At 43.8% G+C, this 16,291-nt stretch overlaps 1 protein-coding gene across 1 annotated transcript in view; it reads right to left on the bottom strand.

The window, feature by feature from the left end:
- Positions 1–3,867: 3,867 nt before the first annotated feature.
- The window catches only part of IYD (iodotyrosine deiodinase), a 277,048-nt gene continuing 264,624 nt past the window's right edge, over positions 3,868–16,291 (bottom strand). Inside the window, exon 5 of the mRNA XM_086927570.1 lies at positions 3,868–4,269. Coding sequence (XP_086783696.1) covers positions 4,087–4,269 — 183 coding nt within the window. The 3' untranslated portion in view covers positions 3,868–4,086. The remainder of the gene's footprint in view (positions 4,270–16,291) is intronic.

Below are 16,291 nucleotides of genomic sequence, written 5' to 3'. Positions count from 1 at the left end.
TCCACTTTGCTCCAACAAAAACGTCTTACTATATCTAGATTTACTTGTCACAGCGACTGATTAAACTGTGTGGTCAACTACATACAATTATCTAAACCCAGCAAATGCACCCCTTCTTCCAATGCAAGTTAGGTCAACCAATTAAGTGTCGGAGAAACAGTCATAATGAATGCTCTGCACCAATGAAAGATTTTACACCTTTTACATGCGTCGCGTACGTGCTTTGCTGGGAGTGTAAAAGCAAAGTCACCACTGTTCTGTGCTATCCCTCAAACACTAACGGGTTAAGATGTGTAACTAAAGTATGCTGTGCTTCGTGCATTGCCACAGTGCAGCTAGGTGATGTATACCTTAGTATCCGCAGTTATGTACTGTCCCAGTCAGTGTTTAATTTGAGCCTGTGGTTTCCAGTGCTCGGCACTAGCACTTAATTGTTGACACCGGTACTTATGACAGCTGCCACATGATGGCGCTGTTAGGACAATTAAAAGATTAGCAGAACAACTGTTCTTTATTAATTTAGTACACACTAAAAACAACTAATACCAGCCACCCAAGCCATTCTTATAGCTTTGGGGGCCTTGAACAGTCTGCAATGTCACACCTGTTGCAGAGTAATGGTTAGTAGTTGTGTAGGTACTATCGCTGGCAGTGCTGGCTGTGGCAATGGGTGGTGCAAGCTGTACTGGCCTCCTGACGAGGGCCCTGGCACATATTTCTTTACAAATCTAGCACTGCACACAGTGCAGCAGGGTGATGTGAGCTCTAGCATTTTCTGTTCATGCATTATGCTAGAAGTACTAAAGCAGGATGGTGTTTGCAAAATGCTTCGGCTCTATGCTCTCATCTTTATACTGCAACATGGACATGTGTGCCTAATGTGTGCTCTGCCCCACACACTTGGGTTGGTTGGTATGCCGGAGGCATTCTTTGCTCTGTGCTGTACCACACACAATGTAGGAGGACACTGTTTCCATTAGGGAATCAGCTGCTGCTTTCCACAAAATACTCTGCTCCATGTTCTCCATCATACGGTAGCATGATGACTACCATAGATTCATCCACCCCTCTGTGCCGTCCTACACACAATGAATGAGGACAGTATGAGGCTTGTAGGAAAACAAATGCTGATACAAGCCGCGGCATGCCTCACACTTCCTCTGCTCTGTGTAGTCTACCAAGCACACTATGATAGAGTAGGCAAGTGTGTCTGACCTCCCTCTGCTTGCTGCAGATCCACATACATACTACTGTAGGGGAGGATAGCGTGCCTGAAGATCCTCTGCTGTCTGCAACATGGCACAATCCTCAGAAGCAGGAGATGTGAACATAACTGCAAAATGTATTTATTTCCTTCCTCACACCATATGACTTCATCCTATTTTAGATAGTTACCTCATCCACATGCTTATGATAAACAAGTATATTGCTATAGGTTCGACTCTCATGATCTAACCAGGACATGATAGATATTAATGTTTCATGTCATAGAGCAGCCCATTGTTACACAATGGGACACAGAACAGTTACCAGAGTAGCCTTGCAAAGGTTCTCATGAGAACCTTCCTGGATGTATCTTTTTGTAATACACGGTTGAAACATTCAAATAGCAACATGTTAACATGGACGTTTACCGTGGGAATTAAAAAAGAAGATGACGGACCAATGGAAGATCCTTTCATATTGGCTAGAGATGATCCAAAATATGCAAAATGTTTTGTGCTTTTCCATATAGTACATGCGCCCAGTTAGAGAGGCAATGCATTCTATGAACATATTTCCCTCTGCCATGCCCTTTAGCACCTAGCTGTGCTACTCTTGCCCAAAGTTGCCGTGAGCTACTGCTAACTGTGTTTTTCTGATATTCCAATGCCTTTTTTTGGGGAAACGTTCTCCTTACTGATCTCAGCTACTGCTGTGATTATTTCCTTCTACCTGTGTTAACGGGTTGCTACTGCAGCTGTTAAGGAACCCAGTTGAGTTTCAAGAACGACTTTTTATGGAGAGCTCGACCTTTTAAAGCTATTAGCCTGTGCTCCAAATTTTTTTTTGCTCTTTTCCAAAGGAACTCTTTATGGGTTACGGCTAGGATAAATTAGGGCCTTTTAGATTAAGATAGGGATTAAGGGCCAGATGTACGACCCTTCCGTTCAGCAACTCGCAAATCAAGACTCGCAAAATGGAATACACAACAGTGTCTCAGACACTGTTTGCAATTCAGAATGGGGTCGCAAATGACCTGCCTCATTAATATTCATGAATCACGGCGCAATTTGAGCCCCATTGGGAATGGCCAGCACTCGCAGACCACCATGTCTGTGACTGCTTATTAAATAAAGCAATTTTTTTTTAAATATAGCCCTTTTCCTTAAAGGAAAACGGGATGCATTTAAAAAAGAAAAATGAAATGTTTCTGTTTCATTTTTTAAGAGTAGGCAGTGGTGTGCCTGCTCTTAAAAAAATATTTTTGCATACATTCACAAAGGCGGGAGGGGTCCCCAGCAGACCGCTTCCCGTTTGCGAGTGGCTTACCACCTATTTGAAGTAGGTGATAAACTGCAAGTGTTTTTGCGACCGCAAATGCGGTTGCAAAACAATGGTACGTACCATTTTCACTCGCTATCAGGAAGGGACACACTTGGGACACCTCTTCCTAATAGCGACTTGCAAAGACTATTTTGTGAGTCACCAACTCACAAAATAGTGTTTGTACATACCACCACTGCTTTTTGGGGTTGCAAACAAGCCGATTTCCCATTTGCGACGAGAAAAAACGGTTGTACATCTGCCCCTAATTCCTTTATGGAATACACTGTTATTTTGTATGCTAATACTAACCAAATTGTTCTTGATATTTCTGTAAACAGACTTATTTGACTGACCTAAACAAAAAGACAAAATTAAGGACTAATCTCTTAATGAGAAAATAAAACTTTAAAACTTCACCAGAACTCACGTCATTGACTGAACATTAAAAACTATAAGTTGATGATTAATTTAGAAATGTAGTTGGGTTGTGCTCCATTCTAACATGCTGGGAAAGATTAATTAACCTGAAGTAGAAATTTGTGTGGTAATTGGATATTCTCTTAGTAAGTTTCAAGGTGGAGCTGTTTATAACATTTTTATGAGATTTACGCGCTTGCACACTACAATAGAGTAGGACAGCATGTGAGGTTTTGGGTAAGTCCAGTGCTCATGATTGGATGGCTATAGTTGTCTGCTCCCGATTCAATAGCCTACCTCCTTCTTATTGTACTTGTCTCACCCTGGAGTTTTTCGGTATCATGGTGTTCCAATTGGATGAGTTTCATCTTTCCACTGTATACTTAAGGGTTTTCTTTTCTTCAGCTTTGATTTAAACATTCCATAAAAGTGCATGTTTCCTTACTCTTTCCCTCTTTTCCTTTTCCCATGCACCTTTTAATTCCAAGGTCTACTCCACTCCCCTGCTCCCTGATTTTCTTCAGCCCGTTTTCTATCTCTCGCCCAATGTTTTTTTAAATGCTTTATTTTTTAATAAGGGACCAGCAGTTGTAAAGAGTTGTTGGGCCAGTCCTTTGCTTTTTTCACACACTGCACAAATTATTTAATTTTTTTTTTCATTTCAATATACTGGCCTTACATTGTAGACCATCATGTTAGATTAGGAAACTTTAAAAAGACCACATGCGTCATAATGCATTGACACACAGCATCCTAGCACATGCACCACGACTCAAGGATCTGAAGCATCACAAAGCTGAGGGTCCAAATCACAGGATTTTCTGTGACTTGTGGTTTCCTACTACAGACTTTGATCTAACTTTCTCACAAATTTCTAGGAGTATAATACACTTACAGAAAAAATCTTCGTAAATCAGGGGCCTGTGTAAGCTTATTTTACTCGGCAGAGAGTTCATGAGCAAACCTCACCTCAACCTAGAGTAAAGAACAATAACTAACAAAAAATATTGACTGATTACACCTGGACACTCACAAGTTAATCCCAACCACACAATTACTCAAAGAAAAAGCTTTGAGAATTCGGCCCAAACGGAGGAAGAGAGGGAGACCGTCCAGCAAATATTTTTCTTTTTGTCCTTTTTAGACCACGACCATGATGTCTTCCAGTGGTTTCCTCTTCAAGTCTGGCACTGTGGCGTCTTTGCTGGGGTAGCCAACAGGCAGCAGCATCAGCAACTTTTCATTCACTGGGCGCTGAAGTAAAACCCTCAGGCGGGGGCCACAGTTCAGGGGAGTACTGGTCACAGTAACCAGGCCGGCATTCTGAAAAAGATGTAAATGAAGATTATGGCTGAGATTTGAGGAAATGGCGAGAAATATTTCCCAGTGCCAGATATTCTTGCTTTGGAATGTCTTATTCTCTATTCTCGCATACAATTTGTGTAAGTGATAATTTTTTTAATTTTTATAACAAAGCAATAAGTAACAATAATTATAATGCCTGAATCATAAAGAATTGTGCTTCTGGAAATAACCACACCTGATGCAGAGAATCATAATTAGCAATCATTTTTAAAGAAAAGTGTTGTTATTTCGGTCCTGTAAAAATCTAGCAGTAATGACAGGTATGTGGGCTTTCCTGAGTAGTTTCCCCTGTAATTGTAGAGAACATCCACAGACTTATAAGTTTGTGGGTGTCCATCAACAATTTGATAGCAGTTTGTCACCCTGGAAAAGGCAAGAGGCAACACCAAGGGTTGCTTGGCGGATAAAGTTCATATCAGTACATTGATGTAACTCTGGGTTACGTCCACAGGAAATAGGACCGTTAACCGCCACGCGGGCATCATAGAAGCATCAAGAAGCTTAACCGTGTCCACACACTAGAGAGGTATGAATCAATGAGAGGGGTTTATCAAGTTTCATTGTGGGCAGTGAACTGAGAGAGGCCCGGATTGGTTCTTGTTATCACGTGCCCATAACACTACTAGAATCAACCAGAACTTTGCACCCAGGGATGGTATCTCCCTGAGGGAGTCTCTAACACCATTGGACATATAAATGTCATGTCTTTAGGAATTGACCGTAATCCCTGGCCCTCACCGTGGGACGACAAAAGTGTATAGTGTTCAGTAGCCAAGGGCTTTCTCTTTGTTGAGGTATAAACGGGGAGGTTGGTTGTTAGTCTGGTTCCTGAAGTCCAGGACATCCAGCTTGTGTAGATAGCTCAGAAACTTAAAAGTGCGTAATAATGGTCATGCCATAGACTTTGTTAGAATGACTGCCATGGCACGACATTATTCTGGGAACTCTAGTCAACATTGTCTTACCTCATTATGTATGCTGCGCTCTGCAAACTGCCCAGCAAGACCGGTCGGCATTATATGTATATTACAATAGACTCTATATTATTTCCAGGAAGGAGTAGAGTGGCCCCCTAAATACTGTCATCCATGAGGCTACACAGCATCTTGTCTAACTGGAATGCCAAATACTCCTGAAATGTTGTTTTTACCCATGGCATTTTGAGTTTTGGCTTGACAGATTATTTTCATTAGAGCTCATGTGAACCAGTAGCGTAACACAAAATGATGCCCACCCCCCAGCAAATAATGTGAAGAGGTGCCCCTGACTGTTGCATATTACACAGATATTCACTGGCCTTGGGCTGTATGGCCCTTCCTGATTTGTTGGGGGCCCCTTGAAGGTGTGTGCCCCCCTGCACTGCAGGGTCCTGCATTACACTCTTAATTTGAACGAAACAGTACAATAATAAAACATTAAAAAAATGTAAATAACACAGAGCACTTTGGGTCAGTCTCCTTCAGATATCATCTTTTTGGGACAAACCCCCTTCAGCAATTGCCTAGATTAAGCATTCATTGCATTTTGGACTCGCCCATGGCACTTTGTGATGTTTTGTTTACATTTTCTCCGAATTGACTTTGAATTGATAATTGTCAAAGTCAATAGTGTCTCTGAGTTTGTATCCCTAGGCTCCTTGGTTTGCAGGAGAAATAGCCATTATGGATTCACTATGAGAAAGTGAGGCTTTGCAGATGGTGACAGAGAGCAGAGCAGAGCCCGCCCTTGTCATGGCAATTCTTTCAACAGAAGCAGGTGAGCTTTCCCAGAGAGGGCAAAATCTGCAGGAAAAAGCATCATCTTTGGAGGGCTACTTCTTGCATATCGCTCTGCCACAGGCATGCTGCTGCAAGCTCAGGATATGCATGAGAAGATGCTGTGGTCACCCTGCAGTAGTGGTAGGGGGGCCCATAGCGATCACTATCCTCCTTGGGCTCCCTGTGCTCTCTATGCCAGCTGCTTCCTCAGCATGGCTGATGATCATAGAGCCTGCAGACAATGCCAGAACTCAAGCCCCCTCCATAGAAGGTGAGGGAGCAATATCCTTGGTACTTTCCAGCAGCCATTGTCTCTTGGCCACTGTCCACAGACAGTCACTGCCTTTGGAGGCTTCAGAATTGGAGCTTCTGCTGTCCGGGAGAAACAGAGTGCGAAGTCAAGAGGGTTCAGAATGTTCCCAGGAGCTACCTGCACTGGCCCCTGAGCCTTGGACCTGGGCAGTTAGTTTTAAGCCCTGAAGCACCATCAGTAGCACCTTGTCACAGAGTGGGGTGGGGTAAGCAACTCTCACTGAACCCATCCCACTCTGTTACGAGTGAGGGACTGCTGCCTTTCCTTAATGGCTGACCTAAGGTTAGCCAATGAGGGAAGGCAGCATTCCAAACCCTCATGGAACCTCAGAGGCTATCCTCTTATGTTGATTCCCAGGTACGAGGCAATTGGTGACGCTCCCGCTCATCACGAGGGCGAAGGCCTCGAAGCAATTTGCCATAATGATTTTTACAGTCATTGTTGATATATCAATCAGCATTTTCCTGTAAAGGACAGTAATATAGGGGCCAAAAGGAACTCATTTTGTAAAGTTATATTTTAATTATTGCTCGGTCTGAGACCCAGAGGGACCTGGCTCTCTTAAAGCCCTATTATATTATATCATATTATATTATATTACATCTGTTTTTCATTTTAGAGACATAGGTCAGAAGAAGGAAAAGCCGTTTCCCATTTTCCGAGCTTAAACTGCAAGAGAAGCTGTGTTCCATGACCTACCTTTCACCTTGCTAATGTCTCTTGCAGCAGGCATTTTAAATTCATAAATCGACTTACTACAATTCAGTAGCAATGTCATTTTGAGGTTGATCATGAGCCAGTGCGCAAGAGCTGCTCTGCGAAGAGCTGTGGTAGTTCAGTATGGAGAGAAGCTTCCCCCACTCCCCCACCCTTATTTTTGATTGGCTTGTGTGTCTGTCCTTTGTAAATGCTGTCTTATGATTCATTATGAGGCTTGTTAGTCCCTCCTTAGTACATCCATGTTGTCATTTGTATTCTCCCATGGCTACTGGCCACAATACTTGGTTGTTACATGGGGCGTGTACCTTATTAAGTTCCAGCATTAGGCGGACGATGTGCTGGCCACGCCAGCGGTCACTTTTGGAAACAGCCTGGCTAATGCTGCAGTAGGGGCGAGCGGTGCGTGGAATACCAGTGGTGGAACCCTTCCTCTCATCGGCCGAGCTGGGACGGAGTTGAGGGGCTGCCAACGAGGAGCTGCTGGAGAGCTTGGCCGCCTGGACCTCAAAGCTGCCGGAGATCGTCCGGGTGATGCGGCTCCTCTGAAAGTCCAGGGCCCGAGAAGGCAGTGTGCAGGGAATGTATCAGGTACTTACTGTTAATTAAGTGCTCGCTGTAGTGCAGCCTGGCGGGCTGTCATTTGTAATGTATTTCCTGTCTTAATTTCTAGGGTAGGGCTTCCGCATGGGGTGTAGGGTTATTTCCTGCAGAGCGTATCTTGTTTACACCAGGGTTCTATCTATTTTTAGCAGAGTGTTAACTATGCAAGAATATAAGATACTAGCAGCCCGTCCCGACGTTGTCTGGGTAGGCTTTTCGGGAGTACTGACCAGCATCGCCGCTCCTCCCCCACCAGCATCGCCGCTCCTCCCCGCGCTGGGCACTTCATCTGCTGTGCACTTCTGAAGTGCCTGTCCGAACCCATACTTTACTGAGGCCCGCTGAAGTGGCTCGGCACCCCTGCCCGCCCTGTTGTTCTGACCCTGCAGGTGTTGGCGAAGTGCAGTTGGAGTGTACTGCGCCGTCTGAAGGAGGGCTCACTTCACTGTTGATGTGGCGATACTGCGGCAGGTGGGGGTGTTATCGTTTTTTGGAGATAGTGCCATGCGACAGTCAGAGGGTGCCAGATCCTAAGGTGGCGAGGGTGCACATTTTACTGGAATGGGAGACATTCCCCCGGATAATGTGAAGAGGTGCAAGCTGCGGTGGGGCGCACCAGGGTCTACATGTCTGAGACCCCACCCAGCTAAGATTGAGAAGCAAATGGCACCGTCTGCACTCACAGCCCGCTGTAATTACACGTTCAGCACTAAAGAGCATTTTGCTAAACATTTAAAATGTGAATTTATACTACTTACTCACAATATTTGTATTGTGCGATGGCTCCTCCCCGCGCTGGCCACTCCATCAGCTGGGCACTTCCGCATGTCGGGTGTCGTTCCCTTGCTCCTTCCAGCGCTCCTGTCCGACACCGAACGGCGTGTTTACATACCGCGACGCCCACACGCCATTGCGCCTCTCGCAAGCGTTGTGACGCGGAACGCCGCGCGTCTAATCACTGTATGCATACGCCCATATGGACTACTTTTCCCCTAACGTTCTTTCCCCCCCAATGTATATGGTGTGTTCATGTATAAAAGAATGGAAAAGTGGAAAAGTGTGGCTCACTGGTTAGAGCAGGCAGACACTGAAGCAGAGGTCAGACCCGGGACCAGGGTTTAATTCCCGACACGGCAGGGTCTTGAGCTCAAATGTCCACGGACTCGATAATTCTCGCTTCGGTGCCTGACCTAATCATGGGTTCACACTCTGCAACTCTGGGCATTAAGCTTGCTTAATCTCCACAATGGCCCCCCACGGCGGGATGCCTGGCTTTCACCTTGGGGATGCCCAGTAGGGGCTATCTCACAGGGAAAAAGCTAGGACGGGTTCCCAAGGCAAGCGCTTAGAGACCCCTGGGTGATAAGCGCTATATAAATCCAATATACAATACAATACAATGTATAGCCTATGTCCATCTCCTGGACCTCCTCTTTCCAACGCTGTATTGGGTGTTGTGATTGGTGGTGTAGTTTTCGAATTTACCTGGCTCAAAGGACACAGTTCTCTCTTTATAATAGTAGTATAGATTACTGATGCAGCTGTAAAAATTAATTTTACAAAAAGCGCCCGACCACCCCTGTAATGATTCGAGTGTAGGACATCTAAATTTGCACTTATTGCACATACGTATAATACGTAAGGAAAATTGAAAACAAATTCAGTTGATTCACTTTCAGAATAGATACACATTAATAAAAAGCTTTGCTTGCTTTTGATGTGCCATGAACTAGGCTGCTAAAAGTACCAGAGAATACTGGTAATGCACAAAATGAATATCCTGTGTAATAGGAAAACAATACGTTCTGACCTTGCTGCACCACTGGCTGTGTAGAAAAGCCATAAAACCAGGCGAGGAAAGGAAATAAACGTTGCTTACAATGGCACATGTTCCTCAATTGTTGTTAAGATCAGTACATGCAAAAATGGGTTACTTTTTCAATGCACATTAAAAAAAATAAGGCCCAGGTAGTGGATTTGTAGGATATATGGGTATTTCGAAATATTACAGCTGAATTGTAACGCCGCAGCAGAATACTCCTTACTATACAGTGTGAAGCTGAACGGTGCTAGTGGTACTTCTAAAGCACAGCTGTTTGTATGTGTTGACACAAAGTATGTTACAATCAATGTCAGGTACGTTTCTGAATTCACTGTGAAATGAGGTTGTAAGACTTCACGTCAATGGTGGACTTTGTAGTCATAGCAGTGATGTTGTGGTGGGAGAGCATGTAAATGTGTTTGCTTGGAAATTGTTAAACTCCAGAAGAGCTTATCATTTAGTAAGAACTGGTTAACTGTTTATTGCCTATTTTCTCACAACTATTAACCCATTGTTTACTTGAACACCACAGCAGCATACATCATTGATGGCATGTGAAGTTTGAGTTCGGTGGGGCTGGGTTGTGCGCTTGGGGCGGTGTTTGAGTTCACTTCAAGGGGACACAGTAATTTTTGGGAGGCCAGTTGCCATTTCCCATGCACATCTTTTAAAATAAAACAATGGGATAAAATAATATATTTTCCAGCAAAATCTTCCACTTTAATTTCCTGGAAATGGGCTGAAAGAATATGGATATAAGACTTAAGTTTAAAAAATCTTTTTATGCAATGACACTAGGACCATCATTTAAAAAAAATGTTTATGGCAATGTCTTCTCGTCATTGTTCCATCCTGCAGTTTCCAAGCACTTCATCACTTATCGACAACAGAAACAGTATTTGGGAAATATAAGCTGGAAAACTGAACTTAATACACATCTCACAATATTGGCTACAACCAGCAGTGCTACACAAACGCACCTTCTTTTATAAGAATGATGTTGCTAAATTACATCAATTCATTTAATTTCACACGCACCACTGTCAGACATCTGCAGATTCTGCCATTCACATCCATTTTACATCATTATCATCAAACAAGAGGGATCTTCATAAGACATGGATTTTCGCCACAACTGTACAAAGGGCTGTCAGAATTATAGCTCTCTAACATGTGGAAATACTTTGGTAATTGACCGTTGCACATATATATTAAAATAAATAGCTGAAATGTGCTATGAGATACATCAACGTTGGATAGATGCGACCAGAAGACAACTGTGGTGAAACGTGGCAGCCTCCGTCTGCTGTGTTTAAGTGCTATTGAATGGTAACTTTATAAACCATTTCTACAGGTGGGACATTAGGACTAATTCCCATCTTAACACTTCAGTCCTCTGTTGAGTTGCCATGGAAGTTTGGAGGAAGATTTATGTCAATTTGAGTGGTGGCTGCTAAACAGTTGTGGGACGCCATAAGGAAATACATTAAGATATTTCAATAAATAATGCACTTACTACATAGGGTGATATCCAGATACAACGTAAATTAAACAGTAAAAGCTTTTGTCTACACTCGGCACTTGACTATAGCAATATGAAATGTTTAAAGTACAAAATCACAGTTAAGTCCCAGCCTAAACATTCGGGACACAGGGCCTGAAATTAATTTGAAGAGATCAGGGCTGCATTAATCATCATGTTCAAACATTATCAGCGCAGCATTGTACCTACCATTTGCAATTGAAAGCTCAAATAAATGTGTGTTTGGCGACATCCACCTCGAGTGCATTGCCAGGCAGTAGCAAATGCATAAACAACATTTCAGTCCAGTTGATAAATGCATTTAAAGAACACTGAAAACTTGCTGAATGCAAACTTCAGTGCCCTGAAGCAAACAACGCTGCCCACGTGAACAGAGCTACAGCATTTGGCAACATTCGGTGCCAACGCGGATGTTCCAGCTTCTGTTTATTTTTTAGAGGTGACCGAGGTGATAATCTCGCAAGGTCGCAGGTCACATGCAACATCATAGACATTCACTGCTTGAAAGAAAAACTCGGATTTGCACAGTGTCTAATAAGCTATGACATAAACGTAGATAAAGATTAGGGCTCCCGGTTTTATGGTATTTATTTTTTGGCCATTTCCGTCTGGATTTATCCATATTTATTTTTGGCCATTTTATCTGTATTTATCCATTTTTATTTTGAGTTTGCATATAAATAAAGTTGTAAAACTGTACATTGCCATATCTATTTAACTGACAGACTCGCACTCATACTTTGATGTCTGTCGTATTTTAGCTATTTAAGCTGCCAAATATTACACAATACATACACTGGTAGATATTAGCACTATACCATCAATACATGTTAACATATTCCATTATTTAAAGACATTTCGACCTGTTTTTTAGTTTTCCATGCTGTCCATATGCTCAGCTGCTGGCCTATAATTCATGAAAGAAAGCACGGAGAGTCCTTTGAAAGAAGTACAATTTTCTGTATTTGTCCACTTTTAAAGATAAATGCAGACCGAAAATAAATTGTTTTCTTTCTGTATTTATCTGTAAAAATCTGTAAAAACGGAAAACCGGGAGCCTTAATTAAGATACAGGATTTCAATAGCCATTTTTACACAAACATGAATCAAGCTCTATGTGAGTGCGTTCTAGGGCTGTCTCATATCGGGAAATGCCCGTATGCAAATAGTAGAAATGTGGTGTTGCCTTATGTCAAGTTAGTACTTTTATCACTACCAGAACTGTTGAGTCATTTACCGGGAGATGTTGTGGCATGGTCTGCAAACAGGCACCTATGAGTGGATTTACCACCGATATTTACTACAGTGATGACTTGCCCTCTGCCAGCCTGCCCCACCCCCCTCACCTGTCTTGTCTTTAACTGAGAGGCCAGCGGGCAGATGGGTTTGCATTCGAAGGCCATGCGCTCATTTTCCTCAGATATGATTAAACACTTCATGTAGCGAGCAATTATTTTGCTCAGTACGGATTCCGGTTTATCAGAGTCCCTGTGACTTTTGAAGCGCATTACTTACCTAACAGAATTACAAGCAATTCAACGTGCCACTATTTGGATACTTGATAAGCATTTATTTTTTGCTTACCGAGTAGCTTCGTGCCCTGGTGCACTCACATGGGTGGTGAGTTGCAATAGGGAAGCATCAGGGCTGTCAATGCTCCTCAGCTCCTCACTGGCAGTGCAGGTCCAGTGGAACTCAAGTAATGGTGTCCACACGGTCCTGCTCATAGCAGCAGCGCGGGAAGCAGACAACTCGAGTCTGCGCAGTGCGTCTTCAAAAAGTTAGATGCACACTGCACAGACTTGATTTCTCAGCTTCCTGCTTGCCTGCAGCCTTTACCCCACCCTTTCCCAACTCGTCACAGGGTGGAACCACCCCCTGTGATGAGTTGAGAAAGGGTGGGGTGACCATCCTCCCCACTCCCTGACTGACATGAAGCCCCTGTGAATCATGGCTCCAGTCTAAAACACCCGGGGCTAATTTTACCCCAACGTCGTCATGGGGCGGAGACTGGACATTTAGATTATGTTTCTGCCTAGCTTATGACCTCACAAGCCTCTGGGCTGTGAGCTCGTCAGTCGGGCAAATTACTAGGCTCTAACCCCATCCACAGGGAGCAGATTTTGGAAACGGCGTTAATCAGCACTGCTAACTCGCACTGTCACGAGTTAATCACAGCAAAAACAAAAGCTTTGCCCCAAGAAAAAGATGTGTGTGCAGTGTGCACATTTTTTGCAAAACAGATTGAAGAGTCTGTTTTTAGGTCTTGCGACCTGCGTTGCACTGCGAAGCAGTGCAGCGCAGCGCAGCGCAAGGCATTTTGTAATGGAAAAACGGGGTTTTAGCACTGACCTAGAAATCGCACACGCTCGTGCGTGTGCGATTCCTTTTGTGCTACCCCATTGGCCTTTGCGTGCATCTTTTTATAAAAGACTGCACGCAATTAGCCAAAGGCGGGCGCGTTGCTCCGCCCACGGCCTAATGGTGTCTATTGTGCGCTTGGTGCGCGTGATAGACAACAAAAGGCCGTCACATGGTTTTGGGCAAGCACGTCTACTGTGGCGCGCGCACACCACTTGCAGGATTGTTCATTATTTTTTTGGGATCCATTTCACGGGACAAAGCAACTAAACACTGACATCTTGTTCTTTCTGCATATCCCTATCCTTTTCTCTATATCTTTCTTGTTGTGTGTATATATTTTGTAATTGTTCGAATGTTGCTTGCTATATTGCCCAGTGGCCCGACTGTGCCCACGCTGTTATCTTCACTCGCTGGAGTGTCTATGTCGCCATTTCCCTTCCCCTTGATGGGCTTAACATGCACTTTAAATACGTTTTATTGGGAAATGATTAAGAGGAAATTCTTTTTAATACAGTCATTATTTACAGAAGCAATATTTATTCGTCAGAAATAATCTCGATTATACAATATTGCTGGGAAAGATAGTGTAAGGCGTTCTTTTCAAACAGAAAGGACGTTTAATATTAACAATAGCGACGAATATGTAAGGTAAACAATAATAATAAAATCATAATAATAGTATATATATAAAAAAATACCCTCATCGAAAACAATAATAAAAGCTAGTGTTTGGTGACTAAGGGCCAGATGTAGGTCGGTCGGTAACGGCCGAAAATCGGTATTTTCGGCCGTTACCGACCGGTTTACAAGTTTTGGCATGTAGGGGGCAATATTTTACCGAATCGGTAAAATTACCGATTCGGTAAAATAAAACATTGGTAAATTTACCGATTTGAAGCCACCCATATGTAGGTGGGACTCTTCAGAGTCCCAGGAGCCTGAACCAATCGGTATTTTACCATCAAAACCAATTTGATGGTAAAATACCGATTCCGGTGTGCATGCACATGTGTGCATGCACACCTATGTCATGTGACAGGCAGACCTGCCCTTAGGGCCGGTATGCCTGCCACATGGCACCTGTGCCTGTTTTGGGGGTGCCAGAGGGTGTCAAAGTGACACCCCCTGCACCCTTGTGAATTCTTTAATTACCGATTCGGTAAATACTGAATCGGTAATGCCTAATCATTCCTATGGGCTTCAAAGCATATAGGAATGAATGGGCATGACCGATTCGGTATTTACCGAATCGGTAATTAAAGAATTGTTAAGGATTCGGTAACGAATCCAGATGTTGGGACCTACATACCATTTACCGATTTTGAAATACCGAATCGGTACAATTCGGTATTTTAAAATCGGTAAATGTTTTTTACCTACATCTGGCCCAAAGTGTACAATTATCCCGTATGGAAGGAATGTTTTACCGAAGGTACAGTGCATAAAAAGCTCACCCCTGATGCGTGACGTGCACCCGAGCTGTGAGGTGCTTGCTGCAGCCATCTGTAAATGTAAATTGATACTTGTATAGCGCACTACTCACCCGCAAGGGTCTCAAGGCGCTTGTACGAATACCGCTGTGGAACCCATCCTGGCTTTCCCTGTGAGGCGGCTACTCCTGGGCACCCCCAAGGTGGAGGCCAGGAATCCTTAGCGTTGTGGGGGCCGTTGTGGAGATTAAGCAAGCTATTGCCCAGAGTTGCAGAGTGGGACTCCATGATTGGAATAGGCACCGAGCCGAGAATTATCAGGTCCGTGGAATTTTGAGCCCAAGACCCGCCGAGGCAGGGAATTGAACCCTGGTCCCGGGCTAGACCTCTGCATCAGGGTCTGCCGCTCTAATCATTGAGCCACACTTCTCCATCTGTGCACACGACGTCCCCTGCTGACCACTGCGCGCAACCCTACCTGGGACCCGTACATCCATAGGGTGCCCTACCTAGGCAGCGTACAGACGGAAGACAACGCTTAGAAATACGATGGTCACATGGCAAACAGCGTTATTTCCCTTTCACAAGGTGGCAGACACCTGAAACAGGCAGGTAGCTATCGAGGCAGAGTGACAGACAGAGCTAGATAGAACGACAGAGAGATTATTTTTGAGCCATGTAGTACAACAGAAAGATTATCGTGCAGCATGGCGGAAAGTAAAAAAAAAAGAAAAAAAAAGCCCTATGAGCAGTCGGCTCTAACTGCATCAGAGCCTTTCTTTTTTCGGGCTAAAAAACATTGACAAACTCCTTAGATCTTATGATACCAATTAGCTTTGCCAATGCTTGTATGACTTTGTATAAGTAGCCAGTGCTTTAATTTGAGCCAGCAGTTTTTTGTGGAAGGCATCAGCACTTACTTGTCAGCACCAGCTCTTGTGACAGTCCGCCACATGTGTCGCTGTCTGAGATGTGCACAATCGTGTTATTACGTCAAATGACATTGCAAATTAATAATGCAAGCCTCTCCCAATATTAGAGGTTTGCGTGGTCTGAGCTTCCCCCTCGCCGCAAAATGTCTGAGGCTTAAGGGTTCTGACAACAAAAAACAACATCTCTCCCTCAGCACAACAAGAGGTGATCGTCAGACCTGCAGAACTCGCCGCTTCAAAACAGTCGGAATTTGACCTTATTTTTTCTGCTCCTTCTGAAACCCCGGGCACGGGCTGCAACTCCATCTATGTCTGGGTGAGTGGCCGAGCGAGGGATGTTTGTGGCTTTTTCTGCCCCCCTGAGCATCTAAACTTACTTCCATGGAGTGAACTTTTATGGTGTAGGTTATGCGGTGTACACAAGGGCCACATTCTTTTTTTTTAATGTTGTTTGTGCTGTGAAATCCGTGCTGCCTCCATATTACTGTAGTGTCTGTGT

The sequence above is a fragment of the Lissotriton vulgaris genome, chromosome 6, assembly GCF_964263255.1.
Source record: "Lissotriton vulgaris chromosome 6, aLisVul1.2, whole genome shotgun sequence".
NCBI classification, from domain to species: domain Eukaryota; kingdom Metazoa; phylum Chordata; class Amphibia; order Caudata; family Salamandridae; genus Lissotriton; species Lissotriton vulgaris.
This window is presented reverse-complemented; position numbering and strand designations above follow the sequence as displayed.